Source organism: Sus scrofa, chromosome 10 (assembly GCF_054392235.1).
Source record: "Sus scrofa isolate SSC_HxYL_T2T_F1_AM1 chromosome 10, Sscrofa_HxYL_maternal_Yorkshire_Landrace_v2.0, whole genome shotgun sequence".
Lineage (NCBI taxonomy): Eukaryota > Metazoa > Chordata > Mammalia > Artiodactyla > Suidae > Sus > Sus scrofa.
In genome coordinates this window covers 34,881,968-34,905,984 of record NC_139392.1, presented here as the reverse complement: position 1 = coordinate 34,905,984, position 24,017 = coordinate 34,881,968, and the positions used below count along the sequence as shown (strand labels likewise).

Below are 24,017 nucleotides of genomic sequence, written 5' to 3'. Positions count from 1 at the left end.
GGTGGGGGTGGGATGAAGCACGGATGGAGCTTCTCTTGGCCCATCCTCCCGGGTAAACGTTTTGAAGGACGGCAGAGAGCACCTTAAAAGACCTGAGAAAGGGAGCCTCTGCCTCTCTTGCTAAAGGGAACCTCTCCGTGGCATATTCTCCATCTGAGAAATGGCCAACACGAGCATGCAGGCTCTGCTGCCATGACAGAGTCTCGTGAATCCTCCTGCCCATTTTCCTCTCCAGCCACATTCCTCCATCTTCTGAAATGGCAGGAGATCATTTCAGCTTCCCTACTCTTCCCACAGGGTGCTCCTGTGTTCACACGCCATCCTCTGGGATGTTTCGCCTCTTTTCTTTTCTTAGATACATAATGCTTCTCTTTGGAATACTTTGGCAATAGGAAACTCACGGGGAGAGCAGGCCTTCCCAATGCTATGTACTTTGCACCACTGTCCATAACAACTTTTCTCATCATAACTCATAGGACCTCTGCACCCATTCAGGAATGACTCCCCCTTCAGCCCTGCTGCCAGGTCTTGGCCATTTCTACTTTCCATCTCTGACACTCTGCCGAGTCTGGTTACCGCCTATATGTTGAGTTGCACGATATTTCCTTCTCTGTGCTGCCTGATTTCTCTATTTTTTTTTTCTATTGATACTTGTTGCTTTTTAGGGCCACACACATGCCATATGGAGGTTCCCAGGCTAGGGGTCTAATAGGAGCCGTAGCTGCCATTTTATGTCAGAGCCACAGCAAGGCAGGATCCCAGCTGCATCTGCCACCTACACCACAGCTCACGGCATCACCAGATCCTTATCCCCCTGATTGTGGCCAGGGGTCAAACTCACAATCTCATGCTTCCTAATCGGTTTCACTGCTGGCACGCCATGATTGGAACTCCTCACTTTTGGTCAAACAGTACTTAGTTTTTTTTTTTGGATCATCCTCTTGGTATCCTATTTAAAATTTTACTTTTGTTTTCGGTAGAATACTGTTCTCTTCTGTTCACATATCGCATTTGATCTCTCTCCTGATCTCTTGTCATTTGTGATTGGTTTCATCTCTTTGCTGTTGGGAATAACGTCCTTCTACAAATGGGAGTGTACACGTTCTCTATGGTAACATACTGGGGCCTCCTAATATTTTGCATGTGTCCAACCTCAACTACTGGCACAGCCCAAAAACTGAATGTGAATGTAAATGGGGAACTTTTCATTAATTAAAATTATAGGAATCTTTTGCTGCTCAGTGTACCATGAGTTCCCCATTCAGTGCTGGACGTTGTCATTGGTGGAAATTGGAGGAATGGGTTAGAGGAGCTTTCTGTAATATCCACCATTTCTTGTTAATATAATCTTGTTCTAAATCATTTCTAGTATTGTTTTCAAATTGGGAAATGTGGTTCCATGCAGGGATCTATTACAACTGGAAATGTTAAATATCAGCAAATGTCATAAAATGAGTGAGGTCACCTTTGCTATTAACCAGGAACCAAATGTCGATTTTAAATGAATCATTATTTCCATAGTTGGGAAATTACCAACTGAGTTATTCAATTTATTTTTTGCTTTTTTTGTCATTTTGCCTTTTCTAGGCCTGCTTCCCTCAGCATATGGAGATTCCCAGGATACGGGTCTAATCAGAGTTGTAGTGGCCTACAGTGACCACTGCCACTGCAACTCAGGATCCGAGCCACATCTTCAACCTACACCATGGCTCACGGCAACCCTGGATCCTTAACCCACTGAGCCAGGCCAGAGATCAAACTCACAACCTCATGGTTCCTAGTCGGATTTATTAACCACTGCGCCACGATGGGAACTCCGAGTTAGTTCGTTTGAATTTGCATCATGGAATAAAAGAAAGATGTGGCGTAGCATTTGTAGAGTTTGTTCTGAAATTTGGAACACGGAATGAACTAGAATCATTGTTCAGGCCTGGATGTATTGAGTCAGGTTCCACAGTACCTTCATCTGGCTCATTGGCAGGGTGCACCCTGTTGTGTGGCCACCATGGGATTATTCCAGCCAAGGTGGTAAAGAACAAAATTGCCCTCAGACTCCTGAAGCAAGATCCTAGGTTTCCAAAGCAAGATTCTGGAAAATACATGACAACAGAGAGAACGAGTGACATCCTGATTGCAGAAGATAACAGGGAAATGACTAATAATTGACTCCCAGGCCAAGCCCTCAAAGCCCATAACACCCGGCCGCCCAGAAGAGCCTTCAGAATCCAAGTTCTACTTAGAAAGATCTTGCTCTTTGGGGTGCACTTCAAAACATTACCTCCCCACACAGGTTTCGTGTGAAAATGCCTCTGGGTAGCGGAGACAACCTAGATAATGACCATGCAGAATGGTCTGATGTCAATCCCATTGGTTGACTGATTGATTGTCACCACTCTCAGGGGATGCAGTGGTTCCCAACCCAGGCACTTGATTCTGCACCACGGAAGGGATCGAACACTCGATCTTTAGCCTCTAGGACACTAGGGAACTCCTCACATCCCCTGTAGAAGAAACACATGCCACAAAAGGAGATGTAGATCTGTCTGTGCCTCAGTTCCCTGTTCTGGGCATCCAACTCTGGGAACGCCCCTTCCCTCAGGACACACCGTGAGGACACAATAGGACAGGGAGGTCAGAAATCCCGAACATGCAGAGTGAGAGAGCTGCCTTCTCACCCACCACCTGACACTCACTCGACCAACTTGGTCTCCAGGGTCAAGGTGCCACCACTTCAGGTGCCACCACTTCAGGTCCCTCAAGGCCAATAAAGGAAACCAAGTCAACAGCTCTTGTGCACTGGGCCCTCACGGTGCCAATCACAGAGCAAACTTGCACAACGGGCAGAGACCAAAGCAGGAAGGAGCAGCTTTGGGAGGGAAAATCGATTCTCCCTCTCAAAGAAAAGGAGAGAGGAATACAAACACAGCACAACAAAGACCAGGGACCCAAGTCTTCTTCGTGGTATCCATTTCACAGGGGAAAACACCACAGCAGAGTGCCACTCATTAGGCCACCCACCCACCCACCCGCCAAGTCCTATCCCCCACTTCCTCCCTCTCCCGGCAGCAGGCGGAACCCAGGTGCTCCCAGGAACCCTCTCCCACTGGATCCCAGCTGCGTGCTCTTCCCTACCTGCAGCCTCCTCATCCTGGCGGCTGCTCATGCTCTCCACCACTGACTCTGTAGAAATACACCACGCGGGGAATTGAGTTAGAAAGAGTGGCCCTCCCATTCCTCCTGCTTCCCTGAGGTGACTGCAGGTGACATAGCATCACCCTGGGTTTTCCTCCAGGCTCCCAGACCTTCCCTCTGCTCCATGGACTGAGACCCTTCCACACAAGGTGAGCACAGATGCCAACATTCGAAGGACAGCAACGTGCTGAAGGAATGACCTTTCAACTTCTTCCTTCTATGGCCCTTTATAGCTCCTACCTCTAAACTGACACACCTGAAATTCCACCTCTACACACAACTGAAAAGGGGATAGCTGAGTAAGCAATTGAACGGTGCTGTGTTTTATATGAATGGATTGCACTATTTATTACAGAATTCCATGAAGTATAAAGAGGTGATCTGCCAGTGACTGCCACATCAGGCATCGTGTTCAGGGTGGAGATTCAAAGATGAGCAAGATATGACCTCCCCTCCCCGGACATGCTTTACTGCAGACCAGTTGGCTGGTCTGACCTGATCATTCATCTGTATGTATCTCCTGTGCTCATGAACCTGTGCCAGGAATTCTGGGAGGCCCTGCAGACCCCCAAAGAGAGATGGCAACGGTGACATTCTAGACCGATTCCTAGCAGAACCCACGGGTAAGCAGAGGTGCTGTGTATGGCCCACAACACCTGTGCTGCCATAATCAGAGCTCAGTGCAGAGGCAGTGAGGGACACGCCAATGTTTTCACGAGCCCGTCCTTCTCATGGTGCTGCTGGAGTAGCTGGAAAGCAGGCTCAGGGCTCTAAGAAAGGAAACAACTTTTACACTGAAAACTACAAAACATTGCTGAAAGAATTGAATAAGTCACAAAGAATTCAAATGACATTCCATGTTCACAGAGGGGAAGGAGGAGTGCCCATTGTGGCTCATCAGGAATGAACCCAACTAATATCCATGATGAAGCAGGTTCAATCCCTGGCTTCACTCAGTGGGTTAAGGGTCCAGTGTTGATTTGAGCTGTGGTGTAGGTCACAGACGTGTGTTGTAGGTGTGGATGTGGCTCTGGTGTAGTTTGGCATAAATAGCTCAGATTTGACCCCTCACCTGGGAACTTCATTATGTCATGAGCAAGGCCTGAAAAATACAGAAAAATAAAAAAAATAGATTGGAAGACGGAATATCATTGACATTTCATACTACATGAAAAAACAGCAGGTACACTACAACACATATCAAAATCTCAATATCATTTCTTTTGGTCTTTTTAGGGCCTCGCTTGAGGCATTTGGAGGTTCCTAGGCTAGGAGCTGAATCAGAGCTACAGCTGCTTGCCTATGCTACAGCAACAGCAACTTGGGATCTGAGCCATGTCTGCAACCTACACCGTGGCTCAGGGAAAAGTCAGATCCTTAACCCACTGAGCAAGGTCAAGGGTCGAACCCGTGTCCTCATAGGTACTGGTCAGGTTCATGAGCTCTGAGCCTCAACAGGAACTCGCTGGAGGACATCACTTCAAGTGAAGCCAGTCAGACACAGAAGGACAAAGACTCTCTGATGTCATGCACATGAGGTGTCTGAAAGACCACTCCTGAGCAGAGGCTGGAAGGGTGGCTGCCCCGAGTGGGCAGGAGGTGCGGGGGGAGCACAGCGTTCACAACACTCCCTCGGGACACTTACAACCTCAAGAGGCTCGAGTTCACGGCACATATTTGAAACAACAGCATGAAAGTCTGCACCAAGCAGAGGGGGAAGAAAAGAGGAAACGAAAGACCAACAGAGGAAGGAAAGCCTTTTCCCCAAACCTTGCTCCCAGCGGGTGCAGGGAGAATGAGGGAATGGACAGTTAGCCTGCGGTCATCATGAGACTGTTCAACGAGAAACTGGACAGCTATGTGGTGCTAAGGCACAAGTGACTCCCCACAAAACACACCCACTCACACTGGTTCACAATCACACCAACAGGCCCTCACACGCACACCCCCCAATGTTCCCGGACACCTACCCCCACCATACAAAGAGCCTCCTTTCCTCCAGGGACCCGAGGACTTGGGATGGCCCTTTTGTGGGAAGTCAGTCTCTTTCACCCCATCCTTCACCCCCTTTCCCAGGAGGAACCCAGAATCAGGGTGTCTCTGCAACCAAAGGGGCAGGAAAGCACCCCCCGCCCTTCCTCAACACCTGGACTTCTCCTCAGCAGAGCCGGGTTCCAGAATACTTACGGCTTTCATCGTCCATCCCGTCCACCTGTGATGAGAGAAAAGAAAACACTGTGAGTGTCACAGCATCCTCTGCACTGTGGCCACAGGTCTTCCTGTGGTTGCGGACCGCAGGCACACAGACAGAAGGCAGAGTTGAGTCTGTTTCCCCAAAAGAAGACAGCAAAGACACCTTTGGAAAAGGCACCAGCTTTTCAAGGAAGATCTCTCAAGGCCATGTTCATTTAAGAAAATTTTGGTCTTCTTCAAAGAAAAATGCTCCCTACCATACACTGCAGAACTGATAGGGTCACTTTTGCCAATGCCCCTTGCAAGGAGTTATTGGTTGGTACCAAACTTTGACTCAACATCCCTTCAAAGAGGAATCTGCATATATCCTCTATAATGGACTTCCTCCGATTTCCATTTCTGAAGTAGGCACATCCAAGAAGAAAGGAGGCACCTTTTTAAATCTCAGATCATGAAAAGTGAGCTTACCTTGGGGGCAGTCTGGGCTTCTTGCTCGGCCCTGTCGCTGGCTGGGGACTCCTCCTCGTTATTTCCACTTGTTGTGGCCTCCTCCTCCACCTTGTTATTGGGCGAGCCTTCCTCCTCCTCATTTTCCCTGGATGGGGCCTCCTCTTCGGTCTTCTCACTCCCACTGGCCTCCACAACATTGTCGTGTGTTTCTAGGGGGACACACAGTCACTGTCAGCAAGGCAGTGATGCTGATCAGGAGGTACTCTGGGCACCTCACCTGACTGGACATGGGCTGGGAGTCAAGGGGTGGGGGTGGGATGAAGCATGGATGGAGCTTCTCTTGGCCCATCCTCCCGGGTAAACGTTTTGAAGGACGGCAGAGAGCACCTTGAAAGACCTGAGAAAGGGAGCCTCTGCCTCTCTTGCTAAAGGGAACCTCTCCGTGGCATATTCTCCATCTGAGAAATGGCCAACACGAGCATGCAGGCTCTGCTGCCATGACAGAGTCTCGTGAATCCTCCTGCCCATTTTCCTCTCCAGCCACATTCCTCCATCTTCTGAAATGGCAGGAGATCATTTCAGCTTCCCTACTCTTCCCACAGGGTGCTCCTGTGTTCACACGCCATCCTCTGGGATGTTTCACCTCTTTTCTTTTCTTAGATACATAATGCTTCTCTTTGGAATACTTTGGCAATAGGAAATTCAGGGGTCGGGCATGCCTTCACAAGCCATGTACTTTGCACCACTGTCCATAACAACCTTTCTCATCATAACTTATAGGACCTCTGCACCCATTCAGCAATGACTCCCCCTTCAGCCCTGCTGCCAAGTCTTAGCCCTCTCTACTTTCCACCTTTGACAATCTGCCTAATCTACTTACCGCCTATATGTTGAATTGTTCAATATTTCTTTTCCTGTGTCTGTCTGACTTCACTATTGTTAAAAGTGTGTTTCATTTTGGATCATCCATGTAGCAACATATTTAACATAATTACAATTTTTTCTCCGGTAGAATTTTATTCCTATGTGGATTCATACTGCCTTTGGTTTATCCACGGATCTCTTGTTAACATTTGGGATTGGTTTCATTGAATGACTACCTGCATAAGCTTGAGTCTTGGGGCTGGTTGGATCAAAAGAGGGGGTTTGAATAGCTCCACAGCAAGAGAGTATGGAAGAACATCATGGGAAGGAAGCTTTCCAGGTCATGTAGCGTCTCTCTCATCATCTCCTCTCATCCCCAAGTTGGCCCGGTTGCAGGCGAAGGGGGTGCAACCCAGAGAGTGTAAGCCTGATTTGACAGTAGAGGGCATTGAACTTTAGACTAACTTGCCAAGAATCACGGCAATGTTGAAGGATGGATGTGGGCCAAGAATGTAGTTGGTTCCTTGAGGACAGAAATCCCTGAACCCTGAAGGCCGGACACCTGCTCAGGGCCAAGACCATGCCCTGGACCCTTGAATCAAGAGATCTTCTCACTCTCCCACAAGTCCTCCCATCCCAAGGTTTTAGTGGGCAAGCTCTGATGCCTTCCCTGCAGGAGATGCTGAACCAAGACATCAGTCCAAACCCTTATCCAGCCCTTTGTCTCCATGCTTTAATCCCTGATCTGAATCCAACATTTTCCTCCAAACAAAGCCCCTCTGAAGGACCGAGGCTTTGCCCTGGCTCCGTGGATACTCCAACCCAGGCATTCTCCCCCAAATCTTCATGTCATCCACTGCATCACATTACACTTTCATGACAACCAGCTGACAACCTCCAGCGACTAGGGGTCTGTTTCACTCCCAAGATGGCTCAGAGCTTAGAACAGTCTCGACTGAATGCCAAGAATGAGCTTCCCTTCAGCTAATCATGCCTGGATAAGAGGTTCCTGGGAATTCACTCGGGAGGAGACCATCTGGGCCAGTGCTCTGACTGTTTAGTAAATTAAAATCTCTGACTGTCAATGTCTCACACAATTTTCTTTAAAAAATTGTTGTGATGAAAATACTGTTGACTGACAATGTTGTACCCCTTGCTGCTGTACAGCAATAGGAGTCTGAGCTCCTCCTCTGCAGCCTGGACCAAGGTCTGGCTGAGAATGAGCAGGAGCTCAAGTCATTCTTCACCCAAACCCAATCTATACCCTGGAAACTCCTCATCCTTCTTCAGACCCTGCAGTGGCAGGGATAGTCTTCTATCCTCTAAAAGGGACCCTTTAGAGACTCTCAGCTTGAAGACCTGACCCTAAGTCTCCCTCTGTGGATCACCAGTCGGACCCTCCTTCCCTCAGTTACCAAATGGTCACCCCACGAACCTACCAGCACTGTGTGTTCTCAGCACACTACCAGCGAACAGCCAACTACCCAGGGAGCTTATCATCATCAACCCATGGAAATCCTACTTGAAAATCCAAGTTTCACTCCTTACAATCAATTTCTACATTTAAAATGCAATTATTGGGAGTTCCCGTTGTTGAGCAGTGGTTAACGAATCCAAATAGGAACCATGAGGTTGCAGGTTCGGTCCCTGCCCTTGCTCAGTGGGTTAAAGATCCGGCATTGCTCTGAGCTGTGGTGTAGGTTGCAGATATGGATTGGATCCCGAGTTGCTGTGGCTCTGGTGTAGGCTGGCGGCTACAGCTCCGATTCGACCCCTAGCCTGGGAACCTCCATATGCCGTGGCAGCAGCCCAAGAAATAGCAAAAGGGACAAAAAAAAATTGCAATTATGTGGCTTCAGACGTTGATATGTGCATTCAGAAGAGTGGAGCTATAAATGCCCATTTCCATCATGTGTATTGAAGAATGGAATCAGGGTCCCTCTGCACTGAATAAAGGCAGAGTAGGGTATTACCAGGGTTAGTGTGATGGGAGAAGGTTTGTACATGGGAAATAGGAAGGAGTATTGTATAAATTAAGAAAAAAATTGAGGCGCCCAACCAGGAAGAAATAATTAAAAATCTTAAGAGTAATACAAAATGGCTGTATAAGAGATTTACATCTCTGTACACAAATTGAAGTGGTGGAAATGAAAAAAAAAAATCAGAGAACATTTTCCATCAGGGTAAACTATGCCATCTGATGGAACAGCCTTTAGATCAGTATCAACATACCTCCCCAACAACAGCTCAGGTTGCCCATCGTCCAACTCTTGAGGGGTGAAGGGGAGAGCCTCCCAGTTGTGGCCCAACACACACCTCTCCACTCACAGAGTGGCAGTTGGACCGCAGGACCCCGTGGGTATCATCCTATTGCTGTGGCAACCAGTCAAGGCCTGGAACTTTCAGAGGGAAGGCAACTCTGCCCCCTCTGGGCCCACCTGCTCTGTCTAGACTAATGTGTCTTTCTACGGACAGGGATGGCAGTGCAGGGTCAACATGTTGTCTCAAAAAATGCATCCCAGAACCACACAGTGTTACTCTCTGCTTGAGAACACAAGACAGGTGAGAGAAAAAGACCCACATTCCAAATAGACCAGATACAGACAATAATTAAAGAGTGAGGAAGAACCAAACAGGAGAAGGCCTTTCCATGGGAAGGGGGCTTTATGGCTCAGGGAGAATGTCTCCTGTCACGTTCCCTGATCTGCACATCATGCCACTTTAGAGGAAGAGGGTTCAAAACAGGGGCTCGAACCCCTATCTTCCAGTGGACAGCACTGAAACTTAGAGCATCTTCTCAAGAGTCGCGCCAATCATGTGTGAGCAGATCTGGGACAAGAGTGCAGTTGGTTCCCTCAGGTCACACATCCCCCTGAACCACTGAAGCCTGCTTGGCGCTGAGATCATGCCCTGGACTCTTGCTTGAATCCAGAACTCCACTTTCTCTCTCTCTCTCTCTCTCTCTCTCTCTCTCTCTCTCTCTCTCTCTCTGTTGAATCCTGCTGCCCCCAAGATGTCCTGGGGTGATCCTGGAGAACATATCAGAGCCAGGAGAGCAGTCCAATTCTTTACCCAACATTTTGCCTCTATCTTCTGACCCACAACCCAAAATACAAACATTCATCCAAAAAGAGCTCCTCTGGAGGACTAGACAAACCCCAACTCGGCCCATCCTCCCCCAATCTTCCCTTAGCAGCCCTTCACAGTGACCAGCTGACCACCTCATGTGAACAGCGGTCTGCTTGGATCCCCAATTTGACTCAGGGATCAAAACACCTTCAAGTTCACATGACGGCTCTAGCAAGAATCAGCTTTCCTGCGGCAGACCACACCTGGATGATCAAGTCCTGTGGACTCACTGGGGAGGTGGCCATCCGGATGAGTGCCTGCTGGGGGGCGGGGTTAGGAAAGGAAATCTGTGACTCTCCAGGTCTCACTGACGTTGCATCAGAGCACCAGTCTGAGCAACCTTGACGAAGGTCTGGCTGACAATGGGCCAGAGTGCAAGTCTTCTGTCACCCAAACCCACTCTATACTCTGGACACTCCTCATCCTTCTCTAGACCTGAGAGTGGCAGGGACAGTGCTCCTCCTAGAGAGACCCCCTCCAGACCTCAGCTTGAAGACCCCACCCTGGGTCTCTCTGAGGATCACCAGAGAGACCTTCCTTCCTTTCCTTACCCAATGTTCACCCCACTAACCTGCTGGCACTGGCCCTTGTCACCACACTACCAGCTAACACCCAAAGAGCCAGTGGGCTAGTCCTCATCAACCCGGGGAAATCCAACCTGAAAAATCCCCGTTTCTTGCTCCATCGAAATTCCTCTGCCTTTGGACTGCTAGCATGTGCATTAAGACATCGACATGTACACTGAGAAGAGTGGCGCTGTAACGTCCCTCTTTTGAATGTCTACTGCAGGGCTGACAGCGAGGGCCTCGTGCTTCGAAAAAGGCAGAGGGGCATGTCTGCCGTCTCTGTGCTCTGGGAGAACGTGTTTCAAACTGCCACGAGACACGAGTCTTTTCTCACATTTAGGAAAATACTTGAGGCAGTTGGCTCACTCGGAGCATTAAGATATACCTTAGTCATACAGCAAGCCTGTATAACAGACCTATGGCTTGAGAGACTGATGAGACTGGTGGCAATGGAGATAAAGATGGAGATAATATGTTTAGTCAAAATGAACCACCCATCTGAGGAAACAGCCTTTAGAACAGTAGCAACATACCTCCGCAACAACAGCTAAGGTTGCCCATCGTCTGACACTTGAGCAGTGAAGGGGAGAGCCTCCCAGCTGTGGCCAACACACACGTCTCTTCTCACAGACTGGCAGTTGAACCACAAGGCTCCGTGGGCAGCATTCCATTGCCGTGGAAACTGGTCAGAGGCCTGGAACTTTCAGAGGGAAGGCAACTCTGCCCCCTCTGGGTCCACCTGCTCTATATAGCCTAGTGGCCGTTTCCCTGGACAGGGTCAACATTTTATTTCAAAAACTGCATCCTACAATCAAACAGTATTACTCTCTGTTTTGAAAAGACATTACTGGAGAGAAAAAGACCTCCCCAAATATAATGGGTCTTCAACGTTTAGGGGAATTGCAAAATCCTACCATGGTGAGATTTAAAAGGGCTCCCATTTTTTGATGGAAATACCATTTCCACTCATTTCTGGTAGTTGAGGCACCAGACATTTTTACACTCCATAGGTAACATTTGTCCAGAAGAAAAGGAGTAGTTATAGAAATTAAATTGTAAAATGCCACACACTAAGCATATGTTCATCAAGTTGCAAAAGTCTTCACTCAATGACCGTGTGTAGAATTTTTCTCTGGATGCAACAATCTGTACACTTCATTATCTTTCCACTGGTTCTTCATTAACAGTGTCCCTGTCATTGTATACGTACAAAACTTACTATGCCTTGAACAGTTAGGAAACAAGGACTCACCCTACTTTCAACAGTGGGTTGCCTTAAAACACATATCTCATAATTTTCTAAGCAACAAACTTTAGCTAACTCAAAGTTCTAGGATGAAATGTATTCTTCTCAAAATTCAACCCCTCATCACACCAGTGCCTGGGACAGTGTCATGAAATCTGGCTCGAGAGCAAACTGAGCACCAGCCCACATGGAACATGAGACAATTCCTGGAGAAAACTGAGAGCACTGCAATATTTCAAGCCAAGCAGGGAGGGTGTAAGGTATGGGAGGCTGTGAGAGACAACTCTGCCATGGCTGATTCTCCCCAAGTATCTAAAATTGAGAGACCAAATGCATCGCTCTTCTGATAGGACAACAAGGGAGATGGGAGTCCTCTTTTCCTCCCTGTATCTATGAGTCTGTTACTCTTTGGTGTGTTTGATCATTGGTTTTGGGTATTAGACTGCACAAATCAGGGACATCACATAGTATCCTGATTTGTCTGACTGTGGCCTTCAGCATAATACTTTCTAGGCTCACCCAAGGTGCAGCAAATGGCAAGAGGCCACTCTCTTTTCTGGCCGAATACCACTGCACTGCATATGGACACCACATCTTCTTGACTCATCCCTCAGTGGACACAGGCTGCTGCCATGACCTGGCTGGTCTACACATTATCACTCGCTGTTGTGAAAAGAAGTTATGTGAGAGAAAAAGTCTAAGGGACACTTCAGTGGACAGAGCTGCTCCTATCTTTTCAAATTAGGATGTTCGTTTTCATCAGAAGCCCTAGCAATGGATTTGCTGAATCTTATGAGAGTTTTGGTTCCGTTTTTTTTGGATGAAATTCCACAATTAAGATACACTACTGAGGTTCTCATCAAACAATACATCCTACCTCATTTTACCTCATGTGGTAGTTCATGGCGGTATTCCTTTTCTTTTCTTTACTACTGGATTCTATACAGGTAGAAAAATTCTCAGGGAACATGTTTTTAAACATGACCCTTAGGCATACTTTGCTGTAAGTAGGAATGAATTCTTCAAAGGGACACATATTTAACTTAAATTTATTTAAAAAGCAAACTTCAGGAGTTCCCGTCATGGCTCAGTGGTTAACAAATCCGACTAGGAACCATGAGGTTGTGGGTATGGTCCCTGGCCTTGCTCAGTGGGTTAATGATCTGGCGTTGTCATGAGCTGTGGTGTAGGTTGCAGATGTGCCTCGGATCCCGTGCTGCTGTGGCTCTGGCGTAGGCCAGGGGCTACAGCTCTGATGAGACCCCTAGCCTGTGAACCTCCATATGCTGTGGGAGTGGCCCAAAGAAATAGCATAAAGACAAAAAAAGAAATCCTACTTTTCACCTTCATATTCAGTCCCACAGAGGAAAACATGAACACACAGCCCCCTGACTCTCTGAGAAAAGGAAGCTGACCTGCTCAGCACTGGAGCTCATTCGCGGGTGCATCTCCATGGCTAGGAGGGAAATGGGCTCTGAGAAACAGCCTCCCCTTCCTGCTGACTGAGAGGAACCCCATTCCCACACTTCTGCTTGGCAAGGGCTGGTGTGTGTATAAGTATGGCAGTTGTGGACATGCTGCTCAGCTGTGGCTGTAGCAACACTGTCTGAAGCAAGGGAAAGGGAAGAAAGCAACCCAGAGAGGCTGCAAAGCCTTCCTGAGGACCAGGGCCCTAGATCGCCCCCCTTAGTCCACATGGGAGAAAAGCCAGCTCTGGAACAATGGAGGAACTATGTTCGAAATTAAACATCAGGACACAAGGGCTTTCAAGCAGAGAGAACATGAAAAAATCAGGGCTTCGCACCCACCGCAGCTAGGCACCTTGTGTCCCAGACCGGTGCTTCCCCACTTCCCAGCAAAGAGAATCACAGCTGGGCCCCCACCACAACAGGAGGGTTCACACAGACCACAGAGGAGACACTCCTTGAGTGCCTGGCTCTTGTGGCCAAGTGGGATGGCGCCTCTGGGCCCTACAGGACAGCTCCCAAGTATATCCTCTCCTTCAAGACTGGGAGAGATGGCAAATGGACCTAATGCATGGAAACACACACAGAAAATTAGGCAAAATGAAACACAGGGATATCTTTCTAAAAAAAAAAACAAAACAAACACAAGGCAAAATCACAGAATAAGAACAAAATGAAGTGGAAATAAGCCATCGACCTGAGAAAGAGTCAGAAGTCATGGACATAAAGATGCTTACTGAACTCAGAAGAAGGAATGAACACAAAGAGATCTTCAATGAAGAGACAGGAAGCAGAGGAAAGAACCAAAGAGAAGTTATTAATGAACTGAAAAACACACTCGAGGGCTTTGACAGCAGACTGGATGAAGGAGAATTAATCAGAGACCTGCCTGACAAAACAATGGAACTCAATCAGATAGAGAGGCAAAATGAAAAAAGAATTTTTAAAAAATTAGGCTACTTTAAAGGACCTATGGGATACCATCAAGCAGAATAACATTTGCATTACAGGGGTGGTTCCAGAAGAAGAGAAAGAGAACAGAACAGAAAAATTAATGGAAGAAATAATGCCTAAAATCTTCCATCATCTGGGAAGGGAAACAGAACTTGCTTGGCTGTGGTGTAGGCCTGCAGCTCTAGCTCTGATTAGACCCCTAACCTGGGAACCTCTGTATGATGTGGGTGCATTCCTAAAACTAAAACCGAAAAACAAAAAGGGTAAAAACCATATGATTATTTCCATAGATGCAAAGAAACCCATGAGATAAACTTCTACATCCACTTATGTTAAAGTCTCAACAAAGCAAGTATAAAGGGAATGGACCTCAACTTAATAAAGGCCATCAACTGCAAACCTACAGCTAACATTCCACTCAACTGTGACAAGCTGAACGCTTTTTCTCCTCTAAGATGATGAACAAGAGAAGGATGCCCACTCTTGCCCCTTTTATTCCACATAGGATTTGAAGTCCTACTAACAATTAGACAAGAAAAAGAAATAAAAGGAATCTGAATCATAAATGAAAAAAGTAAAAGTGTCCTTTTTGCCGATTACATGATACTATAATAGAAAATCCTACATACTCTAGCAAAAAACTGTTTGAATGAATACATTCAGTTATGTTTCAGTTTACATAATCAACGTACATATCAGTGGCATTTCTATACAATAATAACAAAACATCAAAAAGAGAAACAGGCGTTTCTGTCATGGTTCAATGGTTAAAAAACACAACAGTACCCATGAGGACACAGGTTCAATCCCTGGCCTTGCTCAGTGGGTGAAGGATCCTGTGTTGCCTTGAGCTGTGGTGTAGTTGCAGATGCAGCTCAGACCCCATGTGGCTGTGGTGTAGGCTGGTAGCTACAGCTCTGATTCAACCCCTAACCTGGAAACTTGTACATGCTGCAAGTGCAGCCCTAAAAACAAACAAAACAAAACAAAACCCCAAGAAGAGAAACAGACACGGAGTTCCTGTTGTGGCTCAGTGGTTAACGCATCTGACTAGGGACCATGCTGTTGTGGGTTCGATCCCTAGCCTCGCTCAGTGGGTTGAGGATCCTGAATTGCTGTGGCTCTGGTGTAGGCCCACAGCTACAGCTCTGATTAGACCCCTAGCCTGGGAACCTCCACAGAACAGATAAAAAGACAAAAAAAAAAAAAAAAAAAGAAAGAAAGAAATAGACAAGATGGCAGAGTAGGAGGACTCAAGCTCCCCTCCTCTCATGAAAACACCAAAATTACAACTATGTGCTGAATGACCATCAACAAAATAGACTGGAAACTACCAAGAACAAGATATCCTACACCCAAAGGCAATAAGGAGCCACACTGAGACAGCAGGAGGTGCTCATTCATGGTAGAAGTAATCCCATACCCCCTGCATGGGCAGCCCACAAACTGGAAAAGAACTCTATTTCAGAGGCCTTCCCACAGGAGACTTCTGAACCCCACAGCAGGTGCCTAAGCCAGGGAGTCTGGCACGGGAAGGAGGAGCCCCTGGGACACATGACATTGAAGGCCAGTGAGGCTTGTGTGCAAGAGCTCCACAGGACTGGGGGAGACAGAAACTCCACTCCTGGAGGGTGCACACAGGCTTTCATGTGCACTGGGTCCCAGGGCTAAGCAGGCACTCAAGAAGAATCTGGGTCAGAATGACCTGGCCAATCATGGAGGGTCTCCTGGGAAAGGAGGGGGTGACTGGGAAACACTGTAGGGCAGGACAGTCTAGGCAGAGGTCCCAGGAATAGTTGTTGGCATGAGCTCCCCTGGAGGTGGCCCTTTTGGAACAATCTGGTCCCACAAGTTAGGGCTGAGAAGCCCCAGGCCAAACAACAAACAGGCTGGGAACACAGACCCACTGATCAACAAACAGGTACCTAAAGTGCTCCACATCACACCCACAGACAAAGGTCCACCCCCTAGAGGGACAAGGCTCAGCTCCACCTACCAGTGGGCAGGCACCTGTCCCTCCCATCAGGAAGCTGGCCATAAACGCCTCTATTTTACCTACAAGAAGGCAGACACTAGAAGCAAGACAGGCTACACACCTCTAACCTACAAAAAGGAGATCATGCAAAAAGCATACAAAATGAGAAGGCAGAGAAATATGAACCAGATGAAGGAACAAGACAACCCCCACACCCACCTCCATGCAAAATGACTTTAGAATAATGATTGTGAAGAGGATCCAAGAGCTCAGACAAAAACTGGAGGCAAAGATCAACACATTACAAGAAAGACTAAACAAAGACATAGAAGATTTAAAACAGAAACAAACCAAAAAATCGTATTTATGATTGCATCAAAAATAAAGTACCTAGGAGTTCCCGTCAAGGCCCAGTGGTTAAGGAATCTGACTAGGAACCATGAGGTTGCAGGTTTGGTCCCTGCCCTTGCTCAGTGGGTTAACAATCTGGCGTTGCCATGAGCTGTGGTGTAGATTGCAGCCGCGGCTCAAATCCCGCATTGCTGTGGCTCTGGCATAGGCCGGTGGCTACAGTTCCGATTCGACCCCTAGCCTGGGAACCTCCATATGCCGTGGGAGCCGCCCAAAGAGATAGCAAAAAAAAAAAAAAAATAATAATAATAAAATAAAATAAATAAATAAATAGATAAAAATAAATAAAATGAAAGTAAAAGAAAAAACTAAAGTACCTAGAGATAAATTTAACCAGGCAAGGTAAAGACTTGTACACTCTAAACTATATGCTGTTGAGGAAAGAAATTAAAGGCACAAATTAATGGAAAGATATTTCATGTTTATGAGTGAATTCACATCATTCAAATGTCCAGATTACCAAAAGCAACAGAGACTCAATGCACTCTCCACCAAAATCCCAACTGCACATTGCACAGACCTAGGAGAAACCCTTCTAAAATTTGTATGGAACCACAATAGATCCCCATCAGCTACAACCATCTTGAGAAAGAGCAGCAAAGCTGGAAGGATTACATTTCCTGATTTCAAACTACACTACAAAGCTATAGATAGCAAAACAGATCAGGACTGGCACAAAAACAAAACAGACAGACCAGTGAAACAACACTGACAGCCCAGAAGGAAAACCAACACAGACACAGACAAGTCATTTCCAACAAAGGACCACAGAGCATACAATGGACAAGGGACAGTTTCTTCAATCAATGGTGCTGGAAGAACTGCACAGGCACATGCAAGGAATGGAACGAGACCCCTACCTTACAACACATCCCCAAATTAAAATGGACTAAAGACTCAAATGGAAGAAATGAAACCATACAATGTCTAGGAGAAAACATAGGTGGTAAGCACATGGACATCTGTCTGCTTACACTTGGCTCTGACCTCAAAGGCAAGTGATAGAAAGGGAAAATTAAACCAGCGGAATGGAGTTCCCATTGTGGCGCAGTGGTTAACGGATCTGACTAGGAACCATGAGGTCGTGGGTTTGATCCCTGGCCTTGCTCAGTGGGTTAAGGATCTGGCGTTGCTGTGAGCTGTGGTGTAGGTCGCAGACACGGCTCAGATCTGGCATTGCTGTGGCTGTGGTGTGGGCCAGCGGCTAGAGCTCCGATTCAACCCCTAGCCTGGGAACTTCCATATGCCCCAAGAGCGGCCCAAGAACGTGGCAAAAATACAAAAAATCTGCTATTGTTACTACGGTGCCATGGGGCGCTGCTGGTTCCGTCCCTTACCTGGGAACTTCTGTGTGCCTTGGGTGTGGCACAAAACAAACAAAAAACAAACAAACAAAAAACTGGGGCAGAGGATCTGAATAGACATTTTCCAAAGAAAACAGAAAATGGCCAACAGGCTTATGACAAGAGGTTAAACCACACTAATGGAACTACAAACCAAAACCACAATAATGTTTCAACCTCATCCCTTAGAGAATGGTTATTATAAACACACACACACACAAGCAATAAATGTTGGAGAGCATGTGGAGAAAAAGGAACATTACTGGTGCAGCCACAGTGGAAAACAGCATGAGATTGCTCAAAAAATTAAAATCAGAACTACAGTGTGACCCAGCAATTCCACTTCTGGCAATTTATCGAAAACACTCGCTTGACAATCATACGCACCTCTATTTCATCACAACAGAGTTACAATCACCAGGACAAGAAAACAACCCAAGCATCTACAGAAGGATGAGCCAAGAAAGATGTGGTATATATCCATCTGCATTTCAGGGAAACATGGAATACTTTTGAGTAGGTCTCAAATATTGCATGAGGCATCCGTATACTTAAAATATATCTGTTGTTTATCTGAAATGCCAATGTAACTGGGCCTATCTTGTTCTTCTCTCTTAAACCTGGGGACAGTCCAATGAACGTGAATGAGAATGGTCAGGGCAGAGATCATCACAGGGTGTCTGGGCTGCTGTGAGGAAAGACTTCAGAGAGCTGGGAAGACAACTGAGTCTTAAGCCGAGAACTCTGTGGGCTCTTCCACTCCTTGCAGAAATTCACAACACACCATCATTACTTGTGACTTACCTTTTGGATGGATCCATGTTTTGTCTGCAGAATAGATCCTAGGTTGCTTGAAGACAGGAACGAGGTGTGTGTTCCCCACTCCACCTAGGACCAACAGGCACACCAAAGGCATGTTAGTAAATCACCGCAGGAACTGAGTCAAAGGGTTTTATCTTCCCAAAGAGTAAAACCATTCTGTTTGGGAAATCACTGTTAACGGCTATTTTCTTTCTTTCAACAATGCAGCCAAGAATCCAGTCTGGAGTTTTTGCAGGCAAATTAGTAATACAGACATGCATTGTCTGTGGTGCAGTAAGTGTCCATGGTAGTGATGTCATGGGCACATTTCAGGTTTTTGAAAGTTGGATGTAGGAGATGGGATTAAGATGGCGGAAGAGGACTGGAGCTCAACTTCTCTCCTAAAAACAACAAAAGTCACGACTAAAGGCTGAGCAATCTTCACCCAAATGGACCAGAAACCTTCAAAAAGACATCCTACTCCGGAAGAGAAAGAGGAGGCCACATCAAGAGGTAGGAGGGATGATTTTGTGTTACAAACAACCCCATACCTCCCAGGTGGGAAGCCCCCCAGACTGGAAACTAACTGGTTCACAGAGACCTACAGGAGTGAGAGTTCTGAGCCCCACATCAAATCCTCACATGCAGGGATCTGGCACTGGGAGAAAGAGCCCCAGAGCATCTGGCATTGAAGGCCAGTGGGGCATGTGTGCAGGAACTCCACGGGACTGGGGGAAAAGGAGACCCCACTCTTAAAAGGCGCACACAGACTTTCACGTGCACCGAGTCCCAGGGCAAAGCAAAGTCTCCATAGGAATCTGGTCAAAACTGAATGCAGTTCTTGGAGAACATCCTGGGAAAACAGGGGTGAATGTGGCTTGTTGCGAGGGAGGGACATTGGGAACAAAGCTCTCAGGAATATTCAGCAGCATGCCTTTCTCTGGAGGGTGGCCATTTTGGCAAAATCTGGCCCCACCAGTCAGTGCTGAGAAGCCCCAGGGCAAACAGCAATCCAGGTAGGATCACAGCCCCATCCCTCAGTAAACAAGCTGCCTAAAGAACCCTCAGGCACACAGACACCTCTAATCCCATCCAGAGACAAAGCCCCACCCACTAGAGGGAGGAGAATCAGAATCAGCCCCACGAACCGGTGGGCAGGCATCAGCCCTTCCCATCAGGAAGCCTACAGCAAGGCTCCATACCAACCTCAGCCACAAGGGGGGCAGACACCAGAAGGAACAGAGGCTACAATTCTATTCCCTGTCAAAAGGTCACTGCACCAAAAACCTATAAAAATGAAAAGACAGAGAACTATAACTCTGATGAGGGAGAAAGGAAAACCCCCAGAATATCAGCTAAGTGATGAGGAGAGTCTCAGCCTCTAGGAAAAAACTTTAGACGGTTGATGCTGAAGATGATGCAAGACATTGGAAATAAACTGGAGGCAAAGATGGGTAGTTAACAGGAAACACTGAGCAAAGAGATACAAGATATAAAACTCAAACAAGAAGAGATGCAAAATACAACAACTGAAATAAAAAATTCACGAGGAGCAGCTAACAGCAGGATACAGGAGGCAGAAGAATGAATAAACGAGGTGGAGGACAGATTAGTAGAAATTATGGGGGAGAGAGGACAAGATGGCAGAGGAGTAGGGGGACACGCTCACCCTTTCCCACAAACACAACAAAAAAAGCACATCTACAGAATAAATGACTTGCACAGAACAGCAACCAATCGCTGGCAGAGGAACCTAAACTCCAGTAACGGCAAGAAGTTCGTGACATTACTGGGCAGATCGGGAGAAAAGAGGAGAGTGAGAGAAGGTGAATCCGAGCGGGATGGGCGCTCCCGAAAGGGAACTGAGGAGGAGAAAGGGATCCCGCACGCTGGAAAGTCACCTCCACGGGGGGAAGATCAAACGAACCAGAGAAATCTCCAGATGCAGAGAAGAGAATAGCAGTAAGTCAGAGTACGGAAAAGCCGATCAAGAACCGAACGGACCATCTGAACTATGGGCACAGTCACCAAAAATTGAGATGCCTGGGTGGGGGCTGGGCACCAAGACCTCGGCTCCAGAGGTTAGTCCCAGGGCTGGGGGGGCAGGGCGGAGCGGAAACTGCTTGGAAGTCTAGAAACTTTTTGACCGGGCAGAGACTGCCTGGGAGACTAGAAAACAAAACTGTGGCAGAGGGAGGGAGCAATACTCTAGGGGCGGGGAAGTGGAAAGCTGCATCAGAGGGAACCTGGGAGAAGAGCCTGGTCTGCGCCCGTGCTGGGGAGGGGAGAAAAGAAGGGGTGGGTCCCCATAGAATACCCCCCACACCACAGCAAGCTTACAGGCCCACTAGCTAGCAGAAAGCTGCGCTTCCCAGTGCTTCCCCCCCACCCCCACCACCCCCTATGCTCTCGCTGGACCTGGGGCTACCTGCCATCCAGGAGGGCTGGCCTCAACAATTGCCTGAAGCCTACCACCACAGGGGCTGTCCCTGCACAGGCCTGCTTGCCCTTTGGAGGGGCTACACTTCCGCAGAGCAGCACCAATCACCACCAGCCCCCGAGAAAAGGCCTGCAGCCCAGAAAAGCTAGAACAAGCCTAGCCAGGCTGTGAATAAGTCTGCCTAATTCTCAGATGGTTTTTCGGAGTCGGGCTGCCCTGGGGAGGAGCCTCTTGGATTTCCAGCGGCCCTGCTACCCGCCCAAGGCCCCAGGGGGTGCCAAGCTCTAGAGGATCAGCTGCATACCATCACCAGCCCTCAGAAAATATTCCACGGCAGTGACAAGGCAAACACTGCCCGGCCACTGAGGGTACAACTCCACCAGGAAAAAGAAAACAACAAGCAAGATGAAGAAGCTGAGAAACCACCCCCAGTCAAACCAACAGGAGAACTCACCTCAAACAGTCAACAATGAAACAGATCTCTGCAGACTGACAGACCTGGAGTTCAAAAGAGAAATAGGGAAAATACTGAAGGAATTAAGAGAAGATATGAACAGTAACGCAGATACCCTCAGAAAGGAACTAGAAAATATAAGGAGGAGCCAAGAGAAACTAGAACATTCATTTGCAGAGACGCAAACTGAACTAACGGCAGTAAAAACCAGAATGAATAATGCAGAAGAACAAATCAGTGATATGGAAGATAGAATAATGGAAATCACTCAATCCGGTCAACAGACAGAAAACCGAATCAAAAAACTGGAAAGCAATATAAGAGACCTATGGGATAATAGAAAGCTGGCCAATCTACGCATAATAGGAATTCCAGAAGGAGTAGAAAAAGATAAGGGGATGGAAAATATATTTGAAGAAATTATCGATGGAAACTTCCCAAATCTAAAGGATACTGGGTCCAAGATACAAGAAGCACAGAGGGCCCCAAACAAACTGAACCCAAACAGACCCACACCAACACACATCATAATAAAGATGGCAAAAGTTAGTGATAAAGAGAGGATCCTAAAGGCAGCAAGAGAAAAACAGAATGTTACCCACAAGGGAACCCCCATAAGAATATCAGCTGATATCTCTACAGAAACACTACAGGCCAGGAGGGAATGGCAAGAGATATTTAAAGTGCTAAAAGGAAAAAATATGCAATCTAGAATACTCTATCCAGCAAGAATATCATTTAAAATAGAAGGGGAAATAAAAATTTTTCCCAACAAACGAAAACTTAAAAGAATACAGCAACACAAAACCCAGGTTAAAGGAAATTTTGAAAGAGCTTCTCTAAACCAAAAAGAAAGGAAGGAAAGGGAAGAAAAAAGAAGAGAAAAAAAAAAGAAGAAGAGAAAGAACTAGGACTGAGGAAAACGCAATCAGAGAGCAGTCACTCAAATGAGGCAGCATACAGATTATATAAGAAAAAAGAAAGCTTTATAGTTCTATGCCAAACTTCACAAAGAAAATATGTGTCATTGTGCGGCACATATTATATGGTAACAGTACTCACGTACCTTTCTGTAAATTTGGGAGAAGTAAGCTATGGAAATGTAGTTGTGTCATTTGTGAACAATGAAATTATAATTAAAAAATACATTCCTATTTTCCATCCAAAGTTTATTTATATTTCATTGGCTAATTCTAAACTTGGCGTGTAAGCTGTTCCAGGGTGAAACAGAAAAACGTAATGAAAGATGAGCCCAAGTCTCACAAAAATAGAAGAGTTTTACTTGATAACATTCCAAAAGATATAAATTCTAATTTGGTTTAGTATTGCAACCACTGTCCAAATCAAATAGTAGTAGTCCAAGACCTCTATGAAGTGCATTTATTAAAAATTGAATGTTAGTGTATTATTACTCTGAAGTTGTGACAACCCATTATCCTTGGAAGTCACTGAAACATGCATCAAAGATACAAACAGGCTTCTTAGAAGAAGGAGTTAAGGCATTTTTGGCTGAACACTCAGCACAGAAGATATTTCCACATTGTCTGCAGTGATGCTGTAAACAACAACAAAAAAATAAACATTTTCAAGCATAACAACTATATCAAAATTATGAGACTACAAGAATAGGCCAACTGCACTTTGAAAGTATACTATTTCAAGGTTTATTTAATAACAAATCTCAATGCTGATTTAATCCTTTGATTAATTTGAATGCTTACTAGTTATATACTACACTAAAAATTTCAATATGAGATTGATCTTAGAATTTTCAAAAAACCATGCGAGGCATTTTTAAAGTGTTAATAAAACAGTCCTATCAGGTGAAAAACTATTTCTACTTGCCAAATATTTCAGGCATCATTTCTACAATCAGAATATAAATTTGAAACATCACATGATGGTATTATTTAAAATGATTTTTTTAATCTCTGCTTTTTCTTCCTTTAAAATAACTCAATGATGATAAAATGTATGAGTTTAATAATGATGCTGTGGTTCAGAAAATGATTATTCTAGAAAGTGAATCAGTAGGAAGGCAACAAATGAATTTAAAGTTAAAATATATGCTAATCAGAAACTAGACTGCATAAATTTAATTGTTCTACGTAGTTATAAGTTAAAGTTAATAAATGGCAAAACTTTTAAAGTCTATCAAATGCAGGACAATTCTGATGGTTAAAACAGTCAACTGTGGAATAAAATCCCATCTCACTGTGACTGAAAAGCCTTTCCCACAGGTGCTTCAGCTCTGTACTTCATTGTCGTTAGCCCACTTTCTATTCAGTGTTTGTGTAGGTCTGATCTATTTTAAAAAGTTTCAGCACATTATAATATTCCACACTTTTAAGAATGATTGGTGCCCAAGTTTTCAAATGGATAACATTTTGAAAATCAGAAATAATTTGGTCATCTTCCATTATCAAAAAGTGCTACAATCTTAAGTCTGAATGACAATAAAGCAAAGCAAATTTTATCTCTCAAAAGCACTGGAAATTTCTAACCTTTGGTAATTTCCCATTTATTCTAACCC

At 46.0% G+C, this 24,017-nt stretch overlaps 1 protein-coding gene across 13 annotated transcripts in view; it reads right to left on the bottom strand.

The window, feature by feature from the left end:
* LOC146398967 (uncharacterized) overlaps positions 1 to 24,017 on the bottom strand; it is a 92,933-nt gene that overhangs the window by 34,548 nt on the left and 34,368 nt on the right. For 5 of the 13 annotated variants that reach the window (XM_084980894.1, XM_084980898.1, XM_084980893.1 and 2 more), the window contains 5 exons: positions 18,594 to 18,677; positions 5,854 to 6,044; positions 5,380 to 5,404; positions 3,133 to 3,180; positions 1,961 to 2,089 (listed from right to left, as the gene is read on the bottom strand). In XM_084980894.1, the coding sequence (XP_084837020.1) occupies positions 1,961 to 2,089; positions 3,133 to 3,180; positions 5,380 to 5,395 (193 nt within the window). In that variant the 5' untranslated portion in view covers positions 5,396 to 5,404; positions 5,854 to 6,044; positions 18,594 to 18,677. Of the gene's footprint in view, positions 1 to 1,960; positions 2,090 to 3,132; positions 3,181 to 5,379; positions 5,405 to 5,853; positions 6,045 to 18,593; positions 18,816 to 22,550; positions 23,040 to 24,017 lie in introns of those variants that run through there. The other 8 variants (XM_084980891.1, XM_084980892.1, XM_084980890.1 and 5 more) reach the window with 3 other exon arrangements.